General features: G+C 47.2%; 11 protein-coding genes across 11 annotated transcripts; 4 read left to right on the forward strand and 7 right to left on the reverse strand.

The window, feature by feature from the left end:
- Positions 1-50: 50 nt before the first annotated feature.
- On the reverse strand, positions 51-1,034 carry F4812DRAFT_453550 (BAG domain-containing protein; the record flags this gene model as incomplete). The annotated part of the gene is made up of 1 exon (XM_047936500.1): positions 51-1,034. One exon carries the CDS (start codon positions 1,032-1,034, stop codon positions 51-53), a length of 984 nt encoding a protein of 327 aa, XP_047785703.1.
- Positions 1,035-2,923: 1,889 nt separating this feature from the next.
- F4812DRAFT_463725 (putative glutaredoxin) lies at positions 2,924-3,354 on the forward strand (the record flags this gene model as incomplete). The annotated part of the gene is made up of 2 exons (XM_047938255.1): positions 2,924-2,975; positions 3,098-3,354. 2 exons carry the CDS (start codon positions 2,924-2,926, stop codon positions 3,352-3,354), a joined length of 309 nt encoding a protein of 102 aa, XP_047785704.1.
- A 709-nt stretch (positions 3,355-4,063) lies between these two features.
- Positions 4,064-4,592, reverse strand: F4812DRAFT_463726 (uncharacterized protein; the record flags this gene model as incomplete). The annotated part of the gene is made up of 2 exons (XM_047938256.1): positions 4,064-4,132; positions 4,353-4,592. 2 exons carry the CDS (start codon positions 4,590-4,592, stop codon positions 4,064-4,066), a joined length of 309 nt encoding a protein of 102 aa, XP_047785705.1.
- Positions 4,593-5,066: 474 nt separating this feature from the next.
- On the reverse strand, positions 5,067-6,682 carry F4812DRAFT_245675 (chalcone isomerase). Its single transcript, XM_047930685.1, has one exon. The coding sequence runs from the start codon at positions 6,450-6,452 to the stop codon at positions 5,313-5,315; it is 1,140 nt and encodes a 379-aa protein (XP_047785706.1). The 5' UTR covers positions 6,453-6,682; the 3' UTR covers positions 5,067-5,312.
- A 120-nt stretch (positions 6,683-6,802) lies between these two features.
- F4812DRAFT_453552 (uncharacterized protein) lies at positions 6,803-8,140 on the reverse strand (the record flags this gene model as incomplete). The annotated part of the gene is made up of 4 exons (XM_047936501.1): positions 6,803-7,271; positions 7,364-7,737; positions 7,804-7,908; positions 7,976-8,140. The coding sequence occupies 4 exons, from the start codon at positions 8,138-8,140 to the stop codon at positions 6,803-6,805; spliced, it is 1,113 nt and encodes a 370-aa protein (XP_047785707.1).
- An 857-nt stretch (positions 8,141-8,997) lies between these two features.
- F4812DRAFT_446783 (HET-domain-containing protein) lies at positions 8,998-11,019 on the reverse strand. The gene has a single exon (XM_047935675.1). It carries the CDS (start codon positions 10,918-10,920, stop codon positions 9,190-9,192), a length of 1,731 nt encoding a protein of 576 aa, XP_047785708.1. The 5' UTR covers positions 10,921-11,019; the 3' UTR covers positions 8,998-9,189.
- Positions 11,020-11,610: 591 nt separating this feature from the next.
- Positions 11,611-13,608, forward strand: F4812DRAFT_446785 (alpha/beta-hydrolase). Its single transcript, XM_047935676.1, has 3 exons — positions 11,611-11,675; positions 11,740-11,874; positions 11,939-13,608. The coding sequence occupies exon 3, from the start codon at positions 12,209-12,211 to the stop codon at positions 13,238-13,240; it is 1,032 nt and encodes a 343-aa protein (XP_047785709.1). The 5' UTR covers positions 11,611-11,675; positions 11,740-11,874; positions 11,939-12,208; the 3' UTR covers positions 13,241-13,608.
- A 937-nt stretch (positions 13,609-14,545) lies between these two features.
- F4812DRAFT_468709 (uncharacterized protein) lies at positions 14,546-15,585 on the forward strand (the record flags this gene model as incomplete). The annotated part of the gene is made up of 2 exons (XM_047938812.1): positions 14,546-14,941; positions 14,997-15,585. 2 exons carry the CDS (start codon positions 14,546-14,548, stop codon positions 15,258-15,260), a joined length of 660 nt encoding a protein of 219 aa, XP_047785710.1. The 3' UTR covers positions 15,261-15,585.
- A 371-nt stretch (positions 15,586-15,956) lies between these two features.
- On the reverse strand, positions 15,957-18,052 carry F4812DRAFT_463731 (uncharacterized protein; the record flags this gene model as incomplete). The annotated part of the gene is made up of 5 exons (XM_047938257.1): positions 15,957-17,125; positions 17,178-17,400; positions 17,455-17,815; positions 17,884-17,973; positions 18,027-18,052. 5 exons carry the CDS (start codon positions 18,050-18,052, stop codon positions 15,957-15,959), a joined length of 1,869 nt encoding a protein of 622 aa, XP_047785711.1.
- Positions 18,053-19,779: 1,727 nt separating this feature from the next.
- F4812DRAFT_446790 (uncharacterized protein) lies at positions 19,780-20,930 on the forward strand. The gene has a single exon (XM_047935677.1). It carries the CDS (start codon positions 19,848-19,850, stop codon positions 20,178-20,180), a length of 333 nt encoding a protein of 110 aa, XP_047785712.1. The 5' UTR covers positions 19,780-19,847; the 3' UTR covers positions 20,181-20,930.
- Positions 20,931-23,670: 2,740 nt separating this feature from the next.
- Positions 23,671-25,647, reverse strand: F4812DRAFT_446792 (FAD/NAD(P)-binding domain-containing protein). The gene has a single exon (XM_047935678.1). It carries the CDS (start codon positions 25,475-25,477, stop codon positions 24,116-24,118), a length of 1,362 nt encoding a protein of 453 aa, XP_047785713.1. The 5' UTR covers positions 25,478-25,647; the 3' UTR covers positions 23,671-24,115.
- Between the last annotated feature and the right edge of the window lie 1,053 nt (positions 25,648-26,700).

Consider the following 26,700-nt stretch of genomic DNA (forward strand, 5'->3'; position numbering starts at 1 on the left):
AACATAGTTCTAAAGCCAGCAGGTAGATGAAGATGGATCTACCTAATAGATCATCTATCCTTAGGCCTAATGGACAGAGGTAGACGCTCGTCGATATCCTTCAATACATCCTGGACATACTTCACAAGCTCCCTCCTCTTTGCTCTGACGTCAGGGTCGCCTCCCGTATCTACCTCGTCTAGTTTCAGTAACACATGCTGCATGATCGTCTCGCTCAGTTTCCGATGCTCATCTACCAACTTCTTCTGCTCCCTCGGCGGTTTATCCATAAAAGCCTGGCAAAGTGGCAAGAGCTTCGTATCAAAATGGTTTCTGATTGCTTGTAGCTTGTCTGTAGGTCCAGGAGGCACTGCGGGAGAAGGTACTCTAGATGGGTGGATAGACGGATCCGGGGATGGCTTCCTGCCCTCTCGGTCTGCCCTATGCCCGGGCACTTCAAGATTTGCTGTACTTTCGCGGGGATCGATACGGTCCTTCTTCTTCTTTCGACCCTTATTCTTCTTGGCCTTCTTAGACTTCTGTGGATCCTCCGTGGTGACGACTTCTTCATTGCTGGTCTCACCATCCACATCGCTCGATCTCCCTTCAGGCACTACTACTAGCAACTCGCTGTTGTTCTTCACGCCATAGTCGCGAATGGGGACGTCCGGCTCTGTAAGATGACGACCCTTATAGAGCATCTTCATGCGACGAGTCTGGCGGTCGCTAAGATCCATGACCAACCCCACGCGATCCCGGACATCTCGCACATGTAGTTTTCCATCCCCGATGGAATATGCAGGGAAATGCACAGGATAGGTGATACCTTTATTCTTGATCAGGAGAACGTCATCGTCGAGGCTAGAAGAAGGCGGGGCCCGTCGACTTTGAGGGTCATAGGCTCGCGAGGGAGGAGGTAAAGTATTTTCAAGGTCTTCAGACGTGATATAGCTAAAGTCGTCCTCAGTGACGTGAGGCACGTCCTGCGTATCGGCCTGTGAAGCATATGGCGATATGTTGTTGCGGCTGCTGCCCCAAAATCGGGATACCATCATCAAAGGTAGCGCAAGAACGGCAGAGGTGTAGGCTAATGTTGAATATGAAACTCCCTGAGAAGCAAGGTACTCGCTGGATCCGGCGACAGCTTCGGAAAGGTGGTCGACTGTTGTTTGGACGTAATTCTGTAATGCGGGTGGTAATAATGTCGTAAGGTTCTTGATGGCACTAGCGGATGCCAAGATTACCTGATTCGAAGCCACTTTGAAGAGCTAGGTTGCCCCGGAGGACACCTAGCGACGTTCCTTTATTTTAACTTGCGGAGAAGCAGCTGCAGAGTTGCAGATCTAGCCCGCTAGCCACTCGTACCGAGACTTGCGGCAGACAATCTTTTAAGTATCCGTTTGACTGGATGCAAGTAATATCGGAACGGAGCGGTGCATACGTATGTTTCTAGGACTTGTGCATAAGTCTTACTGCCTTATGGGCCGCCGCCGCCTAAATAAAGCAAACCGATTTGCCGTTACGACTCTACGGGCTGAGGGTAGGTAAGCTTTGGACACTATACTGGGCTCTAGAAGTGTAGAAGTGTATATGTAGGTAACATGTGTAGAAAGTTTGTACAGTTTAGTTTCCCTTATTTTCTGATGTATGTATGCGGTACGAGGTTCGACTATTTACCGGATCGATGATGTATTGTTGTTGCTGCTGAACGGAGAAGTTCGGTCAAAGAGGAACCCACGATAGGCTGCTAGGGAAGGTCATACGATTCGAGGGAAAGCTTAGATTATGGATCTTGTTGTTAAAAGAATCGTCTAGGAAATTTTGTCTCTTATTGGACAGACTAATAATAAAACTGCCAGACAACGCGCATGCGCGATAAAGGTCGAGAACTCTTTGCCAATTGCTTAAAGAAACGGCCTATATCGGTACTGGAAGATATGTACAAGTACAAGTTGGTATGTGAAAGAAAAGTTTGACTCATTGGGTAGGTAAATGTCTTTTTTTTTTATTAAAAAAAAAAGAAAAAGAAAAATTACCAATTGGTGATGAGCCAGGTGTCGGAGCTTCAGTGGTTGAAACGAAGACAAGGCTGGCCGTGGATCGTCTCGGGGAGAAAACCCACAAGTTAGGCCATTTTTAGGTTAAGCGGGGTTAACAAGGTGGTTTTTTATGTAAGCTGTTTTCCTAGCACAGTATTGGATGGATTTTTACTATGCCTAATAGGTAGCTGTTAGGCTAACTGGGCTGTTGGGTACGGATTACAGACAATGTACATGTAAGGCAGGTTACCCCACCTTTACGTCTTGGATGCTAGATACCTCGATGTTAGGTCGTTGAAGTTCCATTCCCCCTCGTACAAAATACACATGCAGACCTGTTGGGTGTGAAATTGCGTCATTTTCTAACGGTCCAAAATCGAGCATGTACTTATTCACCAAAACTTATAAGAATAAGTACTTCTTTTTTTTTCTACGATTGTCAAATTCCGGAATCTATATTTTGTTGGCTCCGGGCTACATGAATCGATCTCAAATAATCCCGTACACATGTCGTGTACCTTATGTACCTAGTTTATCTCAAGTTGTATTTGCCTTTGCGGCCAAAGTTCCTCTGCTGCTGTCATAAGTACCTAGGTACCTATTCAAGATTTCAAAGTACGTACCTTATCTTATCTAACCTGTAATAATTCCCGTCCCGAGTCCGCGGCACAGATTCCACCGACGGCACCCGCAACCCTTATGACGAAATCGGAGGTTGACAAATACAATTTTGCCAGTTATCCAAGTTATCCATCCGTCACGTCTTTGATTGCGTGCCACAATAAAAACAACTACTTATAAAAACCCCCGACACTTCCCCGCTAATTCACAGCAGCAACATTGATTTAAGAACTTTGATGTTTCTCGTCCGTCGATTGTTCTCTAAATCCGTATCGTCGCAAACCATGGCCGACGCTAAGACGAAAGCTCAGGACATTATCAACGAGAATGCCGTCGGTGAGTATTTTACCTAGATTTATTTTACCGGTTGGTTAAACTAGCTACAACCCTTTATCGGCCCCTTTGCGCAATTATACGTTAGATATTTAATCCCACTAACAAAAACTTCCCCTTTGTAGCGGTATTCTCCAAATCCTATTGCCCTTACTGCAGCGCCTCGAAGCGCCTTCTCGACAGTCTAGATGCCAAGTACAAGGTGGTAGAGCTGGACAAGATACCAGATGGTTCCGCTATCCAAGATGCGCTCGAGGACATTTCGGGCCAGCGCACTGTCCCCAACATCTGGATCGGGAAGAAGCATATCGGTGGCAACTCCGACCTGCAAGCTAAATCTGGCGAACTAAAGAGCCTGCTTGCCGAGGTTGGCGCTTTGTGACTACCTAATAAGCCTCAGTCGAAAATGTGAAGGTCTGCGAGTTGGGCTACAAATTGGCACTACAAGTCGTCAAGTCGAGTCTTTATAGAGAGAGCTAAGACTTTAGAGCCAAGACCTTTTTTGCGGGGAGGAGTTCATCACGTTCGATACCTGGAAGTATGCATAGAGATATATTCTTTTCGAGGCATGGAATCAGCGCAAACAAGCAAGCAATGCAGGCCGGTTTTCTTCCGCAATAGATACATAATAGAGATTTTCGGACGCAATAGAGCCTAGTTATGTTAAGAGTCTCCCATACTAGTAAAGTCGTCAGTCAAATTCGACGTTGTACAGCCCCTTTTTCAACCTTAGGGGAGTATGTTCCTCGTGTGTCGAAACGCTTAATTTATAGACCATGGGAATGCTATATTGAAGGACGGTGTTTCCGTAAGGGTTGGTGCGATTTGATTCACCAGCAATGTTCAAATGAGCCAATCTATTCTCTTCCCAGGTTTTGACAAAACATTGGGTTCCAGGTGAAGTAGAAAGGTTAACGACCTATAGAACTACCATACCATATCCCCCCCTATCGCGTGTACCCTTAGTCTTAACGTATTTCGGTGCAGCATATAAGCCGACCTAACAATTATCAAAGTATCGTTACGCTTGAATGTAAAATCGGCAAGTAATTTTAAATAACATTGATATGCGGTCCCATAGCCGCGGAAAATCAAAAATATTGAAACCCATTTCGTTGAGCTTCACTGCCCACAGTCTTGTAGTGGCATAAAGGGGGTCTCTAGGAGAGATATTAGCATATGTACTAATGAGCATATATTCCGTTGACTAAACTTCTTACTGGACAAGAACGTAAATAGTATTTCCAAGTCCAAAGGGCTGACAGCGTCATTGCGCTGAGTAAATACGCCGCGCCTCTAAACTCATATACCAAGGAGCCCGAGAAACTTTTTAGGCGTTGGAGTGAAAACTCGTCACCTATGAACGGTCGAGTGGCTCACGGGACCTCCCTCCTCAGAAATTCTCGAAAGTCCAAAGGATTGATGCGCTTCGAGCTCGTACGAGGGAGTCTCAGATGGGAGGGGTATGCTTTCGACGGTCGCTGTAGCAGTGCTGGGAGCTGGTTCGCCAGGATGAGAGTGGCTCACGTGCCGGAAGGGGCAGTACCACATCGCTAGCATGATAGCGATCAGCACGATAGGGACGAGGATCACAGCAATGATACTCGCTGTATCCAACATCCTGTCGACTGAGAACGCAGGATAGGGTGACCATCGAGCGTTTCTGACTGAATCGACCACGCTCGAGGCTAGCCGAGAGTTCGGGAGGGTCGTTCGAAGTGTGTCTGGGTGGTCTGGATGGTGTTGTCATTGAGAGAGGTGCAATAGAAAAGGAACAGGTGTGTTCGAACGACATAGCTGACCAGGTAGCCTTTTGAATTTCCCTGGTTTCAGCAACAGGTGGTTGCATTTACACTCAGTACAACGTGACCATTTAATTTACATAAAATACAGCCGTATCGGTTCCTGATTAATATCAGGTCCGACGTCTAGTGTGCTTCAAGTTTATTTTTTTTCTCCTCATCCGTGTCCGGATCTGCCATGTCTATCATATAACCACCGGCCCCGGTAAACAACGGGGTTGCGTTTTGTTCACGACGAAACATGATTAGACAACTCGGATCGAGGATGTGAATAAGATATCGTCGCATTCGGATCTTTAGCCTACCTTAGTATACCCGGCCGGGTAGCATACTTTTGAATCATCCGGAACCAATCTTGCATTGCCGAGAGGTAGATGGGTAGCAAAAAATGGGCAAATTGGCACGACCATGATCAACCATGATGTTATCGCTAGATGATACAGTAGTAAGTGGCATGCTGGGTAATATACATCAATGCACATCTGCTCAAGGCCCAAACTGTACATTTCGCCAGTTGTAGATGATTTCGGCATTTGCGTCATATCACCTGTGTGGCGACCGTGCCCACTGGTCTCTCCACAAACTCCATGATACCATCGACAATATTCTTCCTCGCCGGCTCGGATGCAACCTTGCTGCCGGCTAGGTAGTTAAGCCACAGCAGTCGGGATACTCGTTCGTCGGAGACGCGTCCAATTATATCCATGCCGGTCTTTCCATCGTCGAAAACGATGGTCAACCGCCCAGCCGCGTCGCGAACCAGCAGCATCTCCCGCCCCTTCGGCACCTTGCCTCGGTTGAATAAACCTCGGAACTCCTTCATAGCCTCGGCGAAGTTTTCGTCGCCAAATTCGGGGTTATTACCCTGCAACTTCGCCGAGATGGCGCGCACAAATCCATCTCTTAAGTGATGGAAGTCAGTATCTCTTACCGGCACGACTCTGAATAGGCAGCGCGGTCGCACTTCCTGCAGTATGTCGTTCCACAGCTTTTCTCCCCGCTCCGGATCTAACAGCACCTTTCGTAATTCGTCCTTTTCGCTCGGCACTAACGTTGTTGCGATGGGATTTATTTCTCTGACCAAGCGCGCTTGCAACGCAGCGATATCCTGCGTCGCGATGTAATATCCTACCATATACACTTGAATACCTAAGAAGCTCACGGTTCTCACGCCCAGCCCGACTAAGGTATACTCTACCCCGTTGACCAGCTCTTGGCCTTCTTCAGCACCAAGCGAAACTTCGAGTACTCGCGGAAATGTAGGGACGGTGCTATTACCCGTAGGTACGAGTTCTACGCCATCTGCGTCATGGATAACTGTCTTGCGCTTCGAACCAGCTTCGGTGTTGAAAGGATCGAGTTTATCCGGTAGCCCGCTATCGAATTTTGTCGGTTTGTGAAGCCTTTGATAGAGAAGATACGAGGTATAGCAGATACCGACTAAACCCGAAACTGCTCCACATAGAAGAAAAGTTCGCCGTCGGACGTAGTAATCGTGGGATTCTGTGCGCATGCGACTAACATTGAGGCTTTCAACGGCTCGATGAGATGATCGCTGAGGTCGTAGGAACGTGCGGCATTGGTGCGAGTTGAAACGCAGGCGACTAGAATATAGGCATTGACGCGAGATTAGTGGTTTTAGTAGGAGACCGGTCTGTGAGGTGCATATGGGCTTCATCTTGGGTAGTGATGTACAAGCAGCGATGTGCAATGGCGAAAAGATGTTGGTTTTCTCAAAACCAATTGAAGCTTTCCATAATCGAAAAAAGCCGAGGCCTTAGGTACCTCGATACATACCTAGGTACGTTTTACGGCTACGTCATCATCAAGTTTACCTAACCTAGTACGTAGGTACCTACGGGGTTAGGTACTATGTTATTTGTATAATTCGTGTTTACTGCATGTACGCTTCATTAACTTCATTAGTTTCATTAAGATATTTATTACTGGAGGTACTTCATATAATATGTATATCCGGTACGTACCTAGGTACTCAGGTCTTCAACCCTTTTTCATGCCCTCCAGTACTCAGACTGTCTCTTTACCATCACCGGATGTATGTACTGTGATATCATATTGGATAACTTTCCGAATACCCCGAACATCCTCCACATCGCTCTTGCGATCTAGTGATCCGGTCTCTTCCAACATGTACTCCCGACTATTGCTGCCCTCGGTCGGCTTACGCCCTTGGACAGAGGTTACGCGCGTGCTCAGCATCTCACTATCGCCACGGATTGGTGCCCAATAATTTCGACTGGAATTATTCGTCGGGTGGCTCGGCTTGTAACTAGTTGAGGTGCGCCTTGAACTTCCCATGAATACCGATGGGAACAGCCAGTTGAGTGGCCCCTTACACATAGGAAGACACGCACATATGATGGCAAGGTTTTCTTCGATGACTGTCCAAGTCGAAGAGGCGATGTCGTAAGTAGGATCGGTGCTCGTGGACGAGAAGTCAATTGTCTGCATACGTTGGATACTCGTTATAGTTACACTGACAAACTAAGTCAGCCTCCTCGTAGGCCCTCCTTTTTTTTTCATCTATGGCTACCCGGTGGTGGGAAGAAGAAACTTTTTTTAACTTACAAGATCCCCAAAGTGAACACGATCACCAACGCCCACTTCTGTTTCGTCGGTAGATTAGACCGGAAGATGGGTTGCATGGGAAGCACAAGGATTGCAATATCCGTAGCAATCGAGAAGCCCGCGTTCGAATACCAGTTGCTGGTGATACTGATGCATGTTCCTGGCACTGATTTATCCCAGGCTCGGCTGATGGGGGTACACTGCCATATAGATGCAGCAGTGGTCGCTAGCATATAACATAAAATTATGCCGAGCAAGATGTAACAAGAGATTCTGAACCATCGCTGGAGGAAAATGCGGAGATATAATAAGAGAATAGACGCCTTGGTGAGGTTTAAGGTAAGCTTGTAGAATGCTTGTGCGATGTAGTAGAGCTTTTCGGCGCCGTTAGCTTATTGTCTTCATCGAATGAGCCATTGACACTCGCGCGTGCACAATACCTTGAGTGCGAAAATTTGATCTTGGGCTGAGAGGTTATATATATGCTGTCCGAATCCGTGCTCGCAGGCAGCTATCAAAAGTCCCGAGACGGTCTGCGCGAAAGTCTTCGAGGACGAAAGAGTCAACCACTGCAGACATTAGGTAGTTTCGTCGGACTTGAATTCACCATACCCAAGAGACCATGATTGTTCCATCATCCCATCCAATCCCGGAGCCTGTTTTGAGTCTGGATATCATCCGAATAGCTAAAAATACGGGGGTTAGGGCAAAAAATACAATGCAAGGAATCTCTATGTCAACAACATTACTCTCTGAAAGTGGAATCATCTCGGACATGATCGCTGTCGTTAATACTCATACTCATAAACTTGCCAACGCTCTTCTACATTATAAAATTCTATATGGACTTCTTGTTATATAATGCTTGCGTTCAATAGGTTTACTCTGCCGGGCAATGGTCATGATATGAATTGCCCAAAACGGAAGATTTCGTTACAGTGCCAGGTGCTAGTATTACTACAACGTTCAATAGTAAAGATATCGGGTTCTCAAACGGGCAATCGATATAGATAGGTGTGTCCCTAAGGTACGAGTCTATGGTAGTATTCTCATTTAACTCCGCCGGTTTATTGGTCAAGGGATGGGTTGATTTGATATTACAATCCAGTTACTCAGCTGTAAATTCCTCGGTATTGAGTCTGCCGGGTCTCACTTAGTGATTCGAGAAGACAATTCCCAAGATACAGTACGCCAATATCTTTATCTCCCGATTGTAAATATCGTCTGCCGTTCGATTATCGGCGAAAAACTTTAGAGCTAGAAGGCAGGCGAATAACCACCACCTTCGCGCCAAGAGAAGAGACCAAAACGTGGGGTTTCGCTGGATCATAACTGTACGCGTAATTTGGCATTACTATGATAGGTAGGTAGGTATATACACCTCGAAAATGATTTATAAACACGTCCTAACGTTGAAGTGTTCTATGGCGATTTTCGTCCCAGCGCTTACCCGATGATCTCGAACACGTCGATTTCTCATTGCCGGTCTAACCCTGCCTATCAAGTAGGTTCTACAGTTTCAGAGACCTCTCACGATCCTACCTCGGAATGGAGCGAGAGTGGTCATTTTTGGAGTAATTCCAACTCGAACGAATGCGAAATAAGACGTAGTCAAAGCACCGCCACGTCGGTGTGATAGCTTAGTGTGCGCCATTTCATGATGTCCCGGAGTAAAGACAGGAGTATTCGACTGTATTACGTCTTCCAAACCGCGTTAAGCTACCTACCTCCTAGGTACGTAGCCCTTCACAATGGGCTTTTACAACAGCCATAATGGAGAAGCACACTCGTTTGTATTGCTGTTCAAATTCTGTATCAAGAACTACCTACAGTATATTAAAGACCTCGCACTGGCTCTGGTTAAAGAACCACTCCTCTCTTATATCCTTGCTGTACATGTAGTCGGTCAACGTACATGATGCAACAAACACATATCCGCCGGCAACAGGGCGAAGGACCCAAGGGTGGTGGGCACCTTTAAACAAGCACAGTATATCGCCTTTTTCCACAACAGCGTCTCGTCTATTACACACGCCAAAATTCCCATTCTGAAAGAGGACGTAAATATTATCCAGGAATACCAAGAAGCGAACCGAAGCGTCGTCCATCGTGAGACAGTAATCGGACAACTCGATATCTGGCGGTTCGGCAATGATTGCCAGCATCTTTTGGTACAGCTCCTCTTCTTCGCGTTTATTATTCTTTGATATGTTATCAAACCATTTCTCTCGCACCGTTTCTAGAGGTGTATTCGTAATTTCTGCAGATGGTTTAATGATTCTTTCCTCAAAATCATTGACTCGATCTCTTAGATCTAACAGACATAGACTGGCATTACGCATGCAAGGCAGAGACGTTTGAAGTACGCTGGTTCTGATACCTTCTACTTGCAACTCGTTTCTAGACTCCGAGAACTTCAAGTTGGCTTTGACCTTTGGCATGTTCCAAGTCATATCCGATCCCAAATGTCGAAGATCCGGAACCCATGATGGGACTCCTCCGAGCTCTCTATATACAGTTTCTATTAGTCTTAGGTCTCTAGTATGTTCTAGGATATATACTGTAAACTCATGGTAGACCTTCTCGAACGGTCTGGTGTAGTCCGGGTCCAGCTGGCTAGGGAGCGGTGGATTATTGGTCTTTTCGATTAAGGCGTAAACCTGACCAAGCAGACCATATATTTGATCGTGGGGGAGTGTTGCTTGAGCTACCCCATACGATAGGATTACGTGGAGGAGAAGCCCGGCAGTATCAAGCGCCTGCCCAATCTCCTTCAGCACGATTCCAGTATAGTGAATCATCGTCCGTATATTATCCATTGCCCTGAGCCGAGGTTGATCAAAAATTTCCCTTTCGTTGGAGACTGTACGCCATAGATCGCATAGGTCATCCATGTGCATTTGATATTTGCCTATTAGGATTATAGGCCATTTGGCCGCCAGTGCGACTTCTTGCCTCACCCAAACCCTTGAGAACCACGGCAGTGTAGTTAGTTCCATCAGTAAGTCGTAGGGCCGCTGCCTCCAACTGTCTCCTCCGAACCTTTCGTCCGAAGACTTCCTCAATTCCACCGGACTAATCCCACCGTCTCGGGCGGACTTAACAGTTTGAGCCATGCCTGACAATAACTTAAAGTTGTCTTCGGTTAGGACGTCTGTCGGAACAATTGAAGCAATAACCCGAGAAGCCAAACTGTAAATCTGTGCCATCTTCGGTATTTGTTCGGATTTCTCACCATTGTCATCTTGGTTGATACACACCGCATCTATCCACAGGTAAGAGTCTTTCGTAAACCAATCTATTTGCGATATGTCTTTCAGTGCCTTCCATAAGTTGGCCCCAATGGGAAATGGATGTCCATTTATCTTTATCACTTCCTTGACGCTCTGGTCTCCCCAAACGTATGACAGCGCCGTAAACTTCAATTCTACGGAAAGTGTGACTGTATGAAGATAGCAACTGATCGACCCCTCATCGTGGGTTTCGACCGTAAGCACCCTGATATCTGATTTGCTTAACGGGGTATATAACATGCCAGTATATACTAGAGCGGACATTTCTTGAACTCTGCGGTGGTATTGTGGGAATTATTATTAACAACTTAAGATTAAGTAAGAGTTAGCTAGCAAGGCGAGGAACAGCAGCAGAATTGAGATGATAGCAAGATAAACAACAACGCCACAAAGTCAGGCGGCAACGCCAGATTCAATAGGCTCACACCCGCACATATAAAACCCGTCTCCTCACTGCTTAGAATACCCCAAATCGTCGGGTTCCAACCTCTTTCTCATCAGTAGCAATGATGCCCTAAAAACGGATTTGATTATTAAGGGAACCACCGAGCCTTGAAGAAGAGAGCTTGTCATAAGTTATAATACGGCATTATTTTCACATATCAACATTTTCAGAGTCCGGCATTTTCATTAGGTACTATTCAGATATGGTGTCTAGCACCGCGTAGGCTAATATTTTTATACCTTACCTATATAAATAAAGCTACACCCCGGCGATTTCTCAGTCTTTAGAGATCTATGGTTACATCGGAGGAATAACGCAATGTGGAAGCTGGCATCCCCACTACGCGATATCTCCGCTGCAACTCTACCCAAACCAAGGTCAATATATGTCCATTCATTATCGATATTGTATACAGTAAGTTAGGTAATCGGCGGCTATGGTGGTGGCTAGATAATTTTGCTCGCAACCATCAACTGGACTATCGCATCAACGAACTTTAGTGCAACTTCGAACTGACTTGCTATAATGCATCAATTCTTTTAACTTATATTAGAAATATAAATTTATATAATATGTAGGTAGCCACTTAGTCTCATACGCTCCCTCGAGAATTTCTTAGCTTTTGAACATAGCAACAGGTTCGAATGTAGGAGTGGTCCAGGCCATGCTGCGCGCATTTGCAAAAGAGGGAGGTGCTCCGTATAAGTGACCATGCATTACACCGACTATAACCTCAATTTCTAGCCATGTATACAGATTATGAAGAATACATGGTAAATAGACAAAGCTCGGTACCTGAAATATGGTTCTCGAGTCCCGCTAATGCTGATCTCATAGTGAGGGGTTAAAATCGTACTATCTGCTATCGAAGTACAACAAAGAACGCAAAAAAGCGATGTGCTCAGCGGAACGAATACTTCCCAAATTTAACCAGCCGCCTCTTGTCGTATCATCAAAGCTAATAGCCGCGACACTGGCTACAAAGTAGGCTAATAAGGGTTGAAAGTAGAGAACGCTAGTATCAGTAGCCCCTTTATCTAAAAGCGCATAAGGCCCAATGCACGGCTACTCGTTAAGGGTAGATAGATAATAAGCTTCACCAACAACATGAGGACCTTCGGAATTATAGCAGTGATCCTTTTCGGGTATATCGAACTAGTTCGACAGGCCGTTGCTTACGATGCAGGTTTCATAAGAAGTGTGCCGTCCGAGGGGGAGCTGAATGGTTCGAATTTTACGTATCCATTTCCCCTGAAGACGTATAGGTTCACATCGCAACACCAAAAGCTCGAAATGGCATTCATGGATATTATGCCCACCGTTGAACCGAACGGGAAGGTTGCCGTCTGTCTACACGGAAAGAATTTCTGCGCACCGACTTGGGAAGCGACCGCTAGACAGCTTGCCCAGACGGGCTATAGGGTTATCCTGCCGGATCAAGTCGGCTTCTGCAAGTCCTCGAAACCGAAGTCTTATCAATACACGCTACAGCAGCTTTCATATAACACTAGGGACCTACTACATGCGTTGGAAATTGAGAATGTGACCGTGATTGGCCACTCTCTAGGAGGCATGACATCCGTGCGCTTCGGTCTGATGTTCCCTGAAATGGTTGAGAATATTGTTATGGTAAATCCTCTTGGGTTGGAAGACTGGAAGGCCCTCGGCGTGCCTTATAAGACCATTGATGAGCTGTACTTCTTTGAGTCTTCAAACAACTACACATCTATCCGGGAGTATGAGCAAGCAACGTATTACGTTGGGCATTGGAACGACTCATACGATGTGTGGGTGAAAATGCTAGTCAATATCTACAAGGGAAGAGAGGCGACTACGTTCGCTTTTGACCAAGCACTTGTCACGGACATGGCCTTGAGCGCACCTGTGATATATGAGTTTGGCTTGCTCAAGCCGCGGACACTTTTGGTTATAGGCGGCAAAGATAACACGGCATTGGGCAAGCAATGGAGCCCACCCGAAGTGCAGGCTAAAATAGGTCACTACGATGTGCTGGGGAAACAAGCCGCTGCCGCCATACCAAACGCAGATCTGATAGAGTTTGCCAACTTGGGACACGCGCCTCAGATCCAAGAACCAGGCAGGTTTCACGAGGCGTTGCTGGGATGGTTGGCGGGATGAGACTTTGAGAAGCCTTCGAAGAATTATATATAGAACTATAAGTTAGGTACATACGAACACCTGGGTCGACGTGAGAGCCGCCTACCCGATATATATACACCGTGCCTCGGTCTTAGAGATAAGAAACCATCGCTTCAAAGAGTTTGGGTTATATGACTTTCCACCTGCTGCGTTCAAAACACGTACTAGGTATCTCACTTAACACGGTGACATGCAAGCGCTGGAATGGAGAATGGTTAGAAATGCGCGTGGTGGTATGCACCACATAACACACCTATCAGGGGTAGAAACTAAGATAGAGGTACCGAATAGGTTCAAAGAATATATGAAACGGCTCAAGCGTTATTGATTCGAACCATTACAAAGACACTATAGCCATATCTACCTGGTAGACAAATATATTCAGTTAACGTTTACAAGGTATTGGTAACCTTAGGTGTCTATAAGGCCCTTTATCACGTCCCTCCTTTACGATGACTTCCTCTCATGATATAAACTTAGGTACTCTTCCCCTAAAAGGAACGAAGGTCATGCATCTCACATGTAAATGTAGCAGACCTGTCGGGTTATTTTTTTTTTCCATATATTCTAAGTAGAGGAACCTTGATTTCCTTCATAGCTGCCTGTGCATAGAGTTAGTCATGACACAATATCTATAATAGTGCTACGGATTCAAGAAACCTCTTGTACAACGGTAGGACGTTACTAACATAATATATTATACGATTATACCACCCTGTAGATAACTCCCAGGAGTGTGTATCCCCTAATTCCTAGAGTCTCTCCCTGAAGACTTACAGTAGGTGGTGACTGGTAATACGATACACCACACCGGAGTTGAACAATTAGGTACAGTCAAACCGATACCGAAACTTGTCTTATTTAAAGCATTACCATTGGAAGGTGCGAATTAGATCTATGCACGGCATTGTCGCATCTAGCCATTGCAGACGATGTTTAATAGGCCGTGCTGGGATGCCTCGGTTAGGTGCTTTTGTGCTTCGTGTTCTTATACCTGGTTGACTTATGCACGCACCTATCCATCACCTAGCAAAGGTAGTCCAGCAGCGAGACTTATAAGCGGGGTTTAATGAGTGTAAGAGCAGCACGGATTCCTTGTATATAAAGCCGTCAACTCAGTTCATTGGCGAGCCGTCTCCTATCAGTGTTCTTACAGGCGGTTACACGGTGTAAATATTACATCGGTCAATTGGAACAATCGGCTTCAAAGACCATTACTTTATCTCTTCGTAAATAAAGGGGAAAGAAAAGTAAAAAAAAAAAAAAAATTGCATCTCCCTAATAATGGCGGATAGTACCCGTTCCGTCCGTTCCCGACTAGCCGAATCGGCATATCTGTCACCCTATTCCTCCGCCGGCGCTCCGGGTCCCCACCCGACCGGAGACTTATACGTGTCTCTCCGAAGCCAGGCGATCTCCACTCTCGAGGCTATGGGGTACGAGCCCAAAACGATGGTTGAACGCGGAGTTGTCTGGGCCGAAGACCAGGACCCCTTCGGACATATGATGCATTCGCAGTACATGCACTTCTTCGGCCAATGCTTCTATCGCGTTATGGAGAGCTACGACGAGTTCCTCAGCGAGCAAGAGTACAACGACATGATTACTGCTAAGACGGTTATCCCCGTTATTAGGAGATACAACTTGGATATTCGACGGCAAGTCAAGTATCCCGACTCGGTTAGTAGTGTCTTGACGCCGCCACTTGTATACACCTGCTAATCTAGATGCACAGCTAATCGCAGCCTACCGCCAAGAGAAAATAGAGCCGACACGTAACAGTGGAACAACATCCCTCTTCTCGCTCAAGCAGCAAGCTATCGTCGCCGAAGTAAAAGGTTCCGTGACTTATATGGACGTCAAAACCAGTCGTCCTGTCGACATTCGAACCGTTGGTGGTGGATGGCCAGCTGTTTACGAAGGCTTTACCAAGAATAGCGAACGTGCGAAGATCCTGAAAGAGAAGTGGGAAAACAAGCATCAAAAAGCTAAAATATAAGTCGTAGAGTTAATTGGTAACTTCTAGGGGAGATAAGCACGCTATGCTAGCTTCGTTCATGCTACAAGCTCTCCTTCATACTGTGGTTCCTGCAGTAAGAACCTCATAGGTGAATTACACTGTCAAATAGCAGGTTTACACTGGGAACGAGGATCTTTTACTTTAATAGGTGGATAGGGTGACAGTTATGGGCGGGGGGTAACGTAGATACTCCGTCCGAAGAGTGAGTGGATATTTTGGATGGTGTCCAGATCTACATTTCTTAAGGCCGGCCAGCGGCTACGCACACTACTTTACTAAGTGTTACTCTGTATCAACGTAGGACTGCGTACCTAGCTAGATATGTCCTACAAAGCCAACGATCCGATCGCCATTTTCTAATTATAGAAACATATAGGGGTTTCATGCTACTCATTCAGTGTTGATTAAATGCACGCATAGTCACTTTAGAAAAATGAGAGAAGCTTCGCTTAGATACCGCAGCTCGTTAATGAAATAATATAGAGAGGTATATAAGAAATCCCTATGAGAATTCAAAATATAAAATTGGGGTATTTTGTAAAAGTTTGCACCTAAACGAGCCTGTGCCCGGCTGTATATCCCCAGCCTGGATACGTGAATTCACTCTTTTTAACTATCATTTGTACGACGGATCCGCCGCGTACAGCCTCCTTTTCCCTAACATTATACCCTCCTTCACGAGGAAGATTTCTTGCCCTCGCTGACAGGGGCCGTGCGAACCTCGTCGTCCTGGTGGTAGAGGGGCTCTAGCACAGCGCTGCGCTGGAAAAAAAGCCATCGCTTGATTCCGTAAGGCAGCGCCTTAGTCACCTGGTAATGGGCGAACTTGTGGTTGGGGACGGCGAAGACGTAGTCGAGCTCCTCGAGGGTGCGCTGCTTCGTCTCGGGCACGAGGAAGAAGATCATGATGAGCGCCGCGAGGTTGAAACCCGCGTAGAGGCCGAAGGCGCCGACGGTCTGCAACCTGTCGAGGATGAAGGGGAACGTTATGCTGAGAACAGCGGCCCAGAAGAAGCAAGTGGCGACGGCGAATCCCATACCGACCTCGCGGTGAGATAGAGGGAACACTTCGGCACTGTAGGTGAAGGGGACAGGACCTTCGCCGGGCGAGTAGAAAGCGGCGAACAAGAAGACGAAAAGAGCGACGAGCGCAGTCCTCGCGGTTCCTTGCTCCATCAGGGTGCACAGACCGGCCGCAAGCAGAGTCCACATCATCTGGGGGAAAGTGAAGAGGAGCAGAGATCGTCGTCCAAAAGTGTCGATAGTCCAGAAGGCGGGGAATGCGAAAAGCCAGTTGACGAGACCGAAACCGAACGAGCATAGCATGGCCTGGAATTGGTTATATCCGGAGTCGACGAAGACGGTGGTGGAGTAGAAAGCGATGATGTTGATACCGCACATCTGCTGCGCAATCATGACGGTGAAAGCGGCAATAGTGGCGCGGCGCACACGGGGGATCGTGAAGAGCTGCGTGAAACGAGTGGCGTAGTTGCTCTGGCTGACGATCTGATGCTCAATGGCGAGCTGAGCGTGAATGTAGTAAATATCTCTGGCAACCTGGATTGGGTTGTTCCGCAGCTTAACCAGGGAGTTCCAGGCTTCTGGGTATCGGTTCTTCTTCATTAACCAACGGGGCGACTCGGGGCAGAGGTAGATCAGGCACAGGAGAGGAACGGCTGGGATGAAGGGAGCGCCTAGCATCAGTCGCCAGTTGAGAGGGTGGTTGAAGACGGCAAGGTTGATGGCGGTTCCGAGGAAGATACCAAAAGCAGTCCACATTTGCCATGACATGACCAGAGCGCCTCGGATCGAAGCCGGAGCATTTTCGGCAGCGTAAACAGGAACTATTACTTGTTAGCAACGAGACCTGGAGAATCTAGATATTGGAGGACGAACCAGTTGAAGCCTTAATACCCATACCAATACCCATTAGCAAACGGCAAGCCAATTGCTGTTCCCATGTGTGGCAGAATGCAGAACCGATGACAGGCCAGAGACAGAAGTGAGCAGAGACAAAGATTACACCACGACGACCGATTAAGTTGTTAATGGGGTCCGAGAGCCAGCATCCAATGAAAGAACAGCCGATATAAGGGCCAGAATTTATCAGACCAAGCAACTTTACGAATGATCAGTATATTACATAGGGTTGACGCGTAGGAATGTAACTTACAAGTCTGTCCCTCGTGCTATTGGTACTGATGCCGTAGTATTCGGGGAAGAAGATATTAGCACCGTTAGTTCCGGTCTGATCCCATCCCTGGACGGCAGCGCCAATAGAACAAGTCGCGATAGTTAAGAATAGTCGGGCGGGCATGCGCCATCGGTGTGTGACTTCGGCCCGGAGAGCCTCCTTCTCAGCTTCGTCAAGAGCTTCCTCGCCGCCCTGGTCCTCGAAGTCGAGAGGGTTTTGGGCGACGAGCGCGCCCCGGCGTAGAATTGGGATGTGCTCTTCGAGACCCTTCTCATGCGCGAAGGCTTCGACATCACGCATCAGCTGCTCGTAAGGAATTCCCTTGAGAGGGTTCTTAATCCTGTTAGGAGAGGCCACATGTTAGTCGCACCTCAGTACACGGATTGTAGTAGTTAGGTAAACACTTACTTTGCTTCAAGGTTGGTATTGAGGTCAACATGCTCAGTGGCCTCGATACCATGTTCAAGGTACTGTCCTTCGACACCCTTGGGTTCGATACTATCGTCACGAGTTAGACAATGTGTGACTCGCCGGGCGAATGGAACACTTACACGTCGGCTTGAGATTTCTCGGACATGGCTGCTTAATCTGAGGGATGACAGGCGGTAGGTGTAAGATCTCCAATGGTTGAAGGGGACTACAAGCCACCACCAGCAGACGAGAGGATGAATTGGTCCTGGGCTCGAGAAAGACAGACACGAGAAGTGGCAAGACTAGAAACTAAAGAAGGGTATCACCCGAGCCTTATATTGGCAACAAAGAACACCGACCGAGCGAGGCGTAAGCAGAACGAAAGGCCCAATCCCAGCATCTTCGATCGCCAACCATCATCTCTCGCGCGAGAACCCCATACGGAGACCCCATACTGAATACAAGGCACAGATACTTAGGTACTGTATGTACAAGGCCCCCCACCACATGGGGTGAATTGTTGCGCGCCGGGATAATCCATGGAACAAGGATGCGGACACGCGAAGGATGCTAGCGATGGCTTGCTAGGTACCAGTCTGCCAGGGAGGATTCCGCGTACCGGTATCCAGAGGTAGCTTAACGTATGTTCTATGGCAAGAAAAATCCTGCCATCAAGCCGTGGCAAAGAGGCTAGGCGGGTGCCAAACGGTCGAAATGCCATGCCCGAGCTCCACCATGGGTATATCTTGGCAGTACACGATGGCGGGTCTGTGAATGGACCATTCTACATAGTACCTATAGACAAGGCAAGGGTGTTTGCTGACGGAAGCGGTTAGCGGCAGCAGGCTGGATATGTAACAATAAGAGAGAGTATGCCGTATTTTGTGTGAGAGGGTACGATCCAAGAGACGGATTGGTCGTTTAGCGACGACATTTTCCCTCCCGTGAACACAGCATCAGGTGATAGAGCAAAGAAAATCTACGGGGGTAAGCCCTCATTGCTCTTTGGGACGATGTCTTGGCCTTTCGCCGCATACTACCTATGTACTCGGTCTTGTCCGACACATGCTATTGGGGGCGTCTAGCATGTCTTTGTCTTTCTTTTTCTCTGACATAGCTTCCGAATTCGAGCTCGTTTATGCCATATTTTGCCCTGCTGGCGTCTGATAGGCTATGTGTGACTTGGTCATCGCGAATTGTGTGGTAGTACAGACCAATAAAACGACTAATTTTCAGCCGTCTTACATGGAATCTGCCTTCTGTAGAAAGCGGATGTCTCAGTGAGAAATACTTGTTGTTTTTACCGTGGTATGAGGCTCTGTAAGATAACGCACTGTACCTCTCCGGTACGACAAGATACGTTTTAACTTGACCTTAGAACTATACAAGTCCCTTGTATTTTACGTTGTATTTCAGCTAGTCCAGCTACTTGTATAAGTCAATGGCAGTTTGAGATTGTTACCGATACACCCCCAAAGCTGAAGAGACTTTGAGACTAAGGAAATCGTGTACCTGACGAAATGATGAGGGGAAAGCGAACTCCAAACAAAGGAGAATGGAAAGAAAAAAAAAAGTTCAACCGTTTCTGGACTAAATTAAGCATACGACTCCTACTAATGACGACGATGGCTTCAACCCCATATTGTTTACGAGTGCGGGCACTGCGGGGAACTAGGTAGGTTAAAATTAAAAAGAGAACAAAGGAGTTTATCCTTCATTCTACCTAGTTCGTGTACATTCTCGTTGCTAGATTTTACGCCGCGCCAGTTTCCCCATCTTTTCTCCGCCATTCCTAATTCCTAATTCCTTTCCCTGCTTTCTTGCAATCTATTCCCTCTTCACTAGTCTCGATCTGTCTTAGTCTTGGTGAAGCGATATTTGTCCCCATGATGTAGGTTAGGTTAGGTTAGGTACCTTTATCTTGCTCGCCATTATAGATATCGTTCGCTGAATAGGAATTTATGGCCAAGGTCTTGGTCTTCGTCCGGTGGGTTGTTGGCTCAGTCGTAGTAAGAGGTAGTCAAGGTATGCGGAGTCCACGTGAGTTGGTCATCTTCGGTTCGATTTATTCTGTCGTTTTTCTCGGCTCGGTGAAATGTGATGAACAGGAATTTTCAGGCTTAAGATGGACTGGATCCACCCCCAAGAAAAGATACTGGGAGATGATAAACTGGAGGGTATCATTGGAGGGAAACCCTTCAGCCTACCCACATATTATTTCACAGACTTTTTATTGTTTGTGCCCCAGCGATCCTCTCTTTTACCCCAGGGGGTTCCCCTCCTTTTCCACTTAATAAAGTCGAACCAACAATCTTTGGAGGTCCTGACCCTCTCACTTGGTGGTAATATACTCCACGTGAGAGATCTTCAAACGTCTGGGTAGTGTAATTTAGCACAGCCGAACCCGAAGCTACGATATACTGTTACAATGGCATACGCCTTAGGTAATTCGACATACGTACTGTAGTAAACAAAGTCCTAACTACCTCCTACCTAAGCTAAGGCTGGTTGTTTAAACTGGGAACATGGAAGCGTTGAAACCCGCTGTTCGGTGAGCGTGGTGTAAGAGGCTTCTCTAAAAGCCAAGGTATTTTCTCACGTTAACCCTTGCAAGGCACAGATAATCATAATATTCAATGCAGCTTATTTTGTCCAAGAAACAAAAACGGAAATCTTGATATTAGACTGTAGGGGATGTACTATATACTATTCTCAAAGCAAGATTATTAAGTGTGAACGATGTACTATACTTAGACTGTCATGTCTCAATCGGGTGACGACAACTTATGAATAGGTTAGGTTAGGTACGCATTGGAAAACGTGCAATGTAACGAGACCCAGATGTTACTCTACTAGAATTAAGCAGGCAGGTCAGAATAGTACTTGTCCGTTAATCCGCTTCGAGCTATCCCACTACGAGCTATTCCATTACAAGCTGGAAAATAAGTACAGCTCCGTCTGGGGATGGTGGCGCATATCGTTACCCCTCACGGCAATAGGGGCATTTCTTTTTTTTTCTCCTTCCGTGCGGAGGGAGCTAGTAGTCATATTTGATCGAGGTACAATACATAGTAGCGGTTTATTTCTATACTAGAATTTACCTTATGCCAAATGCAAGCCGTATATTTGGGATTACATCTCTTATCTGCTTACCTACCGTAGATACTCTTACTCTTGCGCTATATATGTATCTGCATTTGCCATGCAGTATGTATAATTGATAATTAAGATTTGTCACCAATCTTGGAATTCTTTCTTTGTGATGTGATATGTGATAATTACACTGCGTATCATTCACCAGTGGGGGAAATCATCATGCACTACAACTCTATGAGCACAAGCATATCAAAGAATCTCTGAACAATGAGATCTTATGCTAGATAGGTACCTACCACAATTCCCAGTCTTTAGGTACCTAACCTATAGAGCATCTCAAGATCGAAAATTCCATGCAGCTCCAATACCCGGACTCTGATATCCAAGAACGGGAAAAACATGTAATGTAATAATTCAAGTTCCGCAATAAGCCAACTAATTCAAAATATTTAATGCTTAATGGAAATACTAGCAATAATATATCTCAGGAGAAGCGACAACGTTTTCGCCAATTTAGTACTGGCATTTAAGACACTGTGGAACAATCCCGACGTCGTAGTCAACGTTTGAAGATAAACATTCTAGATTGTTTCCCCCGGATCTAGACCACTTTTTTACCTCAATCCAATTCGAATACCAGAACTACGCGATCAAAGATTGAGGCGCGAACATGACGTAGGTTCTTTATCTGCAATGGCACGCTTTACACAGTCTAGCCCAGTCTATAGTGACAGCACGGTTCTCATTTGCCTAGTAAGTAGGGGCGCATGCTTACTGCTGTATGGGGTATACCGAGAATACTAACAGTTACTATGTTTCAAATAACTATTTGTATATTAACAAAATGTCTTGTATACTATCAAAACGCAAACTTTAGATCGTAACTGTTACCTAGTTTTCTTGGTTCCATTTGACGGTAAGAAGCACGTCGGCAACGCATAGCCAAAATAAGAAATCGAGCACCACACGTGTCGATGAACGAAAGCAGGCCAAGTTTTTCACCGCTGCCACCCCCTTACGTTGTCCCGGCCGAGATATACAAAAAGAGCAAGTAAACCTGCCAAACAACCAATCATTCTCGTTACTCGATCCCCAGAGACCTTAACCAATAACAGTCTAGTGTCTGCTTCAGACAACTAAAACGACGAGCCCAGACTTTTAGTTCTGTAGTTAACTAAATGGTACAGTCCTTCTCCAGACGATGGACAACAAAACCTCCGCCTGGGGCTGCTTGGGGAAACCTTTCTTAGCGCTGGGGAGGAATCCCTTGTTTAGTTCTGGGGAATAGCGGAGTTTGCCCACCTGGTATTTCGCGAATCGCAAGCTTCGTTTCCAACATGGTTGAACCAACCATGTCGGCCATGAACCTGAAGGATTCGCAGCAATTATTAGCAATCGCCAGCTGGTCCCCCCCTAATCCCCCGCGTCCCACTACCAGGCTTTTGCGAATGAAGTTAGAACTTGCCCTTACTCTTCCTCTTCCTCTTCTCCTTCTCCCCCTCTTCGCTCTCCATTTTTCTCGCTAGGTTACCCTCGATAGAATAGGACCAACATTTTGAAAATTCGGTGGATCGATAGACCGATGGTCAATCTAGATGCTTCTCCAGCGACACCGAGCGGGGCTCGTTACGTGCTCGTGCTTGTGCTTGTGCTTGTAAAGATAACGACGACCTGTTTCTTGATGCATACTGATTGCGCCGGAACCGGATCTTCAATCTCCCTGATGATGTATGTATATCATACCTATCCATGTGCATGGTAGTAGTGTATTCGGTCTCACGCCCACGTGCGATAAGTAGTAGTTTCCGACAGGACGGGAAATGCGGAGCAGGAATGTGAGGGCAAGGCCGATCTCATCCTTATGGAGTAAGGCATAAGAATCGCGACCAAACATGTCTTGCTCGACCGAGATGATGTCCGTCCGACTTCATAGCACCGCATCCGGCCTGCTCACTCCATCTTATCTCGTGTTTTGTACGAACTTCTACACGTGACGTGTAAATATCAGTCTCCAAGGTGCATCGTAACAATTAATTGATGGATTATCCCCTCGTGTGGATGCGGCGGCCGTGCTGTTTCAAAACGTAGCAACATTTCGTAGATATTCGCTAGCATAATCCATTAAAAGTTGAAGTTGCACGAATGGAGTCGGGCGTTCGTATGGTCGGTTTGGCAGCAGTATGGTGATCTGGTAGGTTGTCGTAAAATCGTAGGAAGTGGTCTCCCGCAGTAGTGACAACGTAGGCTTCACGATACTTATATACCCATTCCTATGTGGGGGGTCAAAATCCATGGACCCCAATATGAATTGCTTTTTTCCACTAATCAGGCCCACTCGTTACCGTCACGATCAATTTCAACGAGGCTAGAAAGTCCTAATAGTCCTAGTACCCAAACTCACCCCGGGGGTAGCGGACCGAGGCCAAAACGCAGCCAAGCTACATACCCCATGGGGTAAACTTCGTATCGTGACATTGGCTGCCGAGGTGCTCTTTCGACTCATTTAGTCTATCAGCTCTATCTGTAGCTGCTTTCATATTTGGAGTACTGGCACAGACCTTCTCAAAGAAGCAGGCGTCAGATGTACTCTCACCACACCCTAGTCTCCCGGATGGTTGGTACGCCTCAGCTCTGTATTCGTATTACATTATTATAGACTCCCCTGCTTGCATGCCGCTACCCTAATCTCGTGATAAGCCTCGAAAGACGCTATTGCGTGCCTAAACTAACGACGCCAGTGGTGCCCCCTATATCAGTGCCAAAGAAAAGATAATCTCGGCCTGAAGATGATAGCTACCTCATGGCGTGATCTATAGTTATCCGCATACTATATGAATAAATCAGAATTAGGATTCCTGTGAATCCTATTTCTCGTTGCAGAGCAGATCTAGCTGCTAAAAAAACAACCCCTATTGTCTCCTTTCTCATTGTTTTAGATTAAACACTCAACATGATCAAGTTCCCGGCCAATCTAAGCCAGACTGGTCTTCCAAATATTCATATTGCTGAAAGTCTTTATTTAAGGTACCAACTTATTCTAAGATCTAAGCTCGATTTATATTCATGCCTCAAATTCCATCTTTACCGGTTTAATATACAATGAATGCACTCGCAAGACACCCATCCCCCGTACCTAAGACGACGGCCCACCGCCACTCATAATTTCAACCACCTTCTCGGGCCCGCCCTCGCCAAACTCGATCTCCAACATCCTAGCCGTCAGCGCGGCGTCCTTCCGCGAGCGCTCGAACATGCCGTTCTCGTAATCCCTCAGCATCTCCGCCAGATCCCCCTTTCCCCCTTCCCCTTCCCCTTCTCCTAGCCGCTTGACGTAGGCAACTATCCCCTCCGCCAGCTCCAGCGCATCCATCATACCCACGTTAACCCCCACGCCCGCGAACGGCGTCATCACGTGCGCCGCGTCGCCCAGCAGCGTCACCCCCGGCCGCGGCTCCCACCGGTGGCCCACGGGCAGCATGTACAGCGGGCGCAGCGTAGGCTGCTGGGTCATAGCCAGGACGGCGTCGCGCGCCTCCCGGGCGTAATCGCCGAAATACCTGTCCAGGAACCTCTCTCTCGTCTTCGCGTCCGTCCAGTCCACCACCGCCGCATCATCATCATTGTCATCACCCTCGCCGCCGTCGCGATCCAGCCCCAGCAACGTCTCCGCGCCAGGCACCGCGCCGCAGACCTCCCTGCTCGTCCGGACCATGGCGTACGCCCGGGCACTGCCGTCGCCGTGCCGCTGCAGCGACAGGAACCGGTCTTCGGAGAGCAGCATGCACGACCCCCGGCCGATGAACGCGGCCACGTCGGGCCGCTGCGCCAGCTGCGCCGGGGAGATCCACACGTCCAATGCCGAGACGCCCGAGTACAGCGGCTTGGCGTCCGTGAGCAGAGGCCGGACGCGGGACCACGCGCCGTCGGCGCCGAGAACGAGGTCGTAGGGACCGGATTCCGAGTCGTCAGCACTGCTAGTGGTGGTGCTATCGCTTCCGATGAATTCCAACTTCCACTGCTGCGTCCCCGGCACCGGCGTCACAGACGAAATACCTTTACCCCAGCGGATCATATCCTGGGGTAGCGCCGCGATGAGCAAGTCCTTCAAGTCGGTACGGTCGATCTCCGGACGCCCGCGGCCCCCTTCTTCTCCGCCCCCTTCTTCTTGCTCTTCTTCCTCCCCGTCTCCAACCCTCGGATCTCGTTCCTGCTCGTTCTCGTCTAGCAGAACGGTACCGTCCTTCTTCACAACACGCGTGGCCTCGCCTTCCGGCCGCGATATCTTCTTGAAAGCGGGCAGCAACCCGGCGGCAGCGAGAGCCCTCTGCCCGGTCTCGGCGTGGATGTCCAAGGTACCGCCCTGGGCGCGGACCGTCGCGCTTGTCTCGCGCTCGAATATCTTCGCTTGGATCCCGTTGCGGTGTAAGATGGCAGCAAGCATGAGACCTACGGGCCCCGCGCCTATGATAGCGATGTTAGGGATCGGTGTTGACATGACGCCTTGAAATACTTTGTAGTAAGGCGAATATAGGAATTTTCTGTTTACATTTATTTCTTAACGAGAGATAGAATATTTATTCAAGGTAATATATTTCCTGGACCGATAGCACAGGCGGCGAAGGGGGGGGGGGGAGTGGGGGGGGTTATAGTATATCCTGTCCCTTGTCCTAGGAACTTCATGTTGGATGACTCTTATTTTTTTTAAGTGCCTCTTGCGAAAAACAGGTCATAAACACATTCTTCTTCATTCTAGAGCTTGAATAGTTCCACCTAGCAAGTAATAAAAATCAATTTCGTGCCCGTACCGTCCGGATTCGGGTCCAGGAGGTGGTTTCTCATGGCGATAACCATTTGATAAGCTTTATCGATAATATCTCGGGCGTCTACTCGGTCCCGAATATTACGACCGGGACTCGGACTTACCCGATATCTTGTCCAGCGGATCCGGAATGGTCCGGGGCTTCGCTATTATCTAAATCGGCCCGTCCTTTAAATATTAATACCTTAGGTTAGATAGGTACCTAAGGTACTACTTACCAATTCTCACATGGAATCTCCCAAGGTTTTTTTTTTTTTTTTTTTTTTTACGGTTTTTATTATAATTGCGGAATAAAGCCTAGCTTCAAAAGGGAACAGAAGTCATTCTATTCATAGCATCCCCTTCTGTTTCGTCACGAGCTTGCCATTTACGGCAACCCATTCGCGTTTAACTCGTCGCAATACTGCTAAAAAAAAACAAGTAGAGCAAACGTCCACCAGACGATTGTGCGGTTCCATTAGGACCGTTCTGCTGCTATTAGCTTTAGTCTCACTTGGTACATTTGGCACTCTCATAAAAATAATTACAGTTTTCCAGACATCCATCATTAATGCCGCAAATTTGTTGCCTTGCGGAGGTCTAGTAGAGCTTCTAATTGGTTTCATGGGTATATGTGCCTCGACCGTATGCTCATAATAGGTTCTTCAGCTATAACACCATCGCAAGCAAGTCTGCAGCAACTGTCGATCAAGCGGCAAGTTGATGTTTTCGAAGTGCTGGGTGTATATACATACGCCGCCGTAGGTCAAGCGCAGTTTCATGCCGCGCAGATACTAAGATGGTATCGACTTCATATAGCTAGCCAGGACAAAAAGATGAACGCATGTCAACGCAAAAAATGAACGAACCGACCGTGGGGAACATTCCATATTCGCGCCTGTTGAACCGTGAGGCATAGC

This window comes from Daldinia caldariorum (genome assembly GCF_022478825.1).
Source record: "Daldinia caldariorum strain CBS 122874 unplaced genomic scaffold F4812scaffold_27, whole genome shotgun sequence".
NCBI lineage: Eukaryota > Fungi > Ascomycota > Sordariomycetes > Xylariales > Hypoxylaceae > Daldinia > Daldinia caldariorum.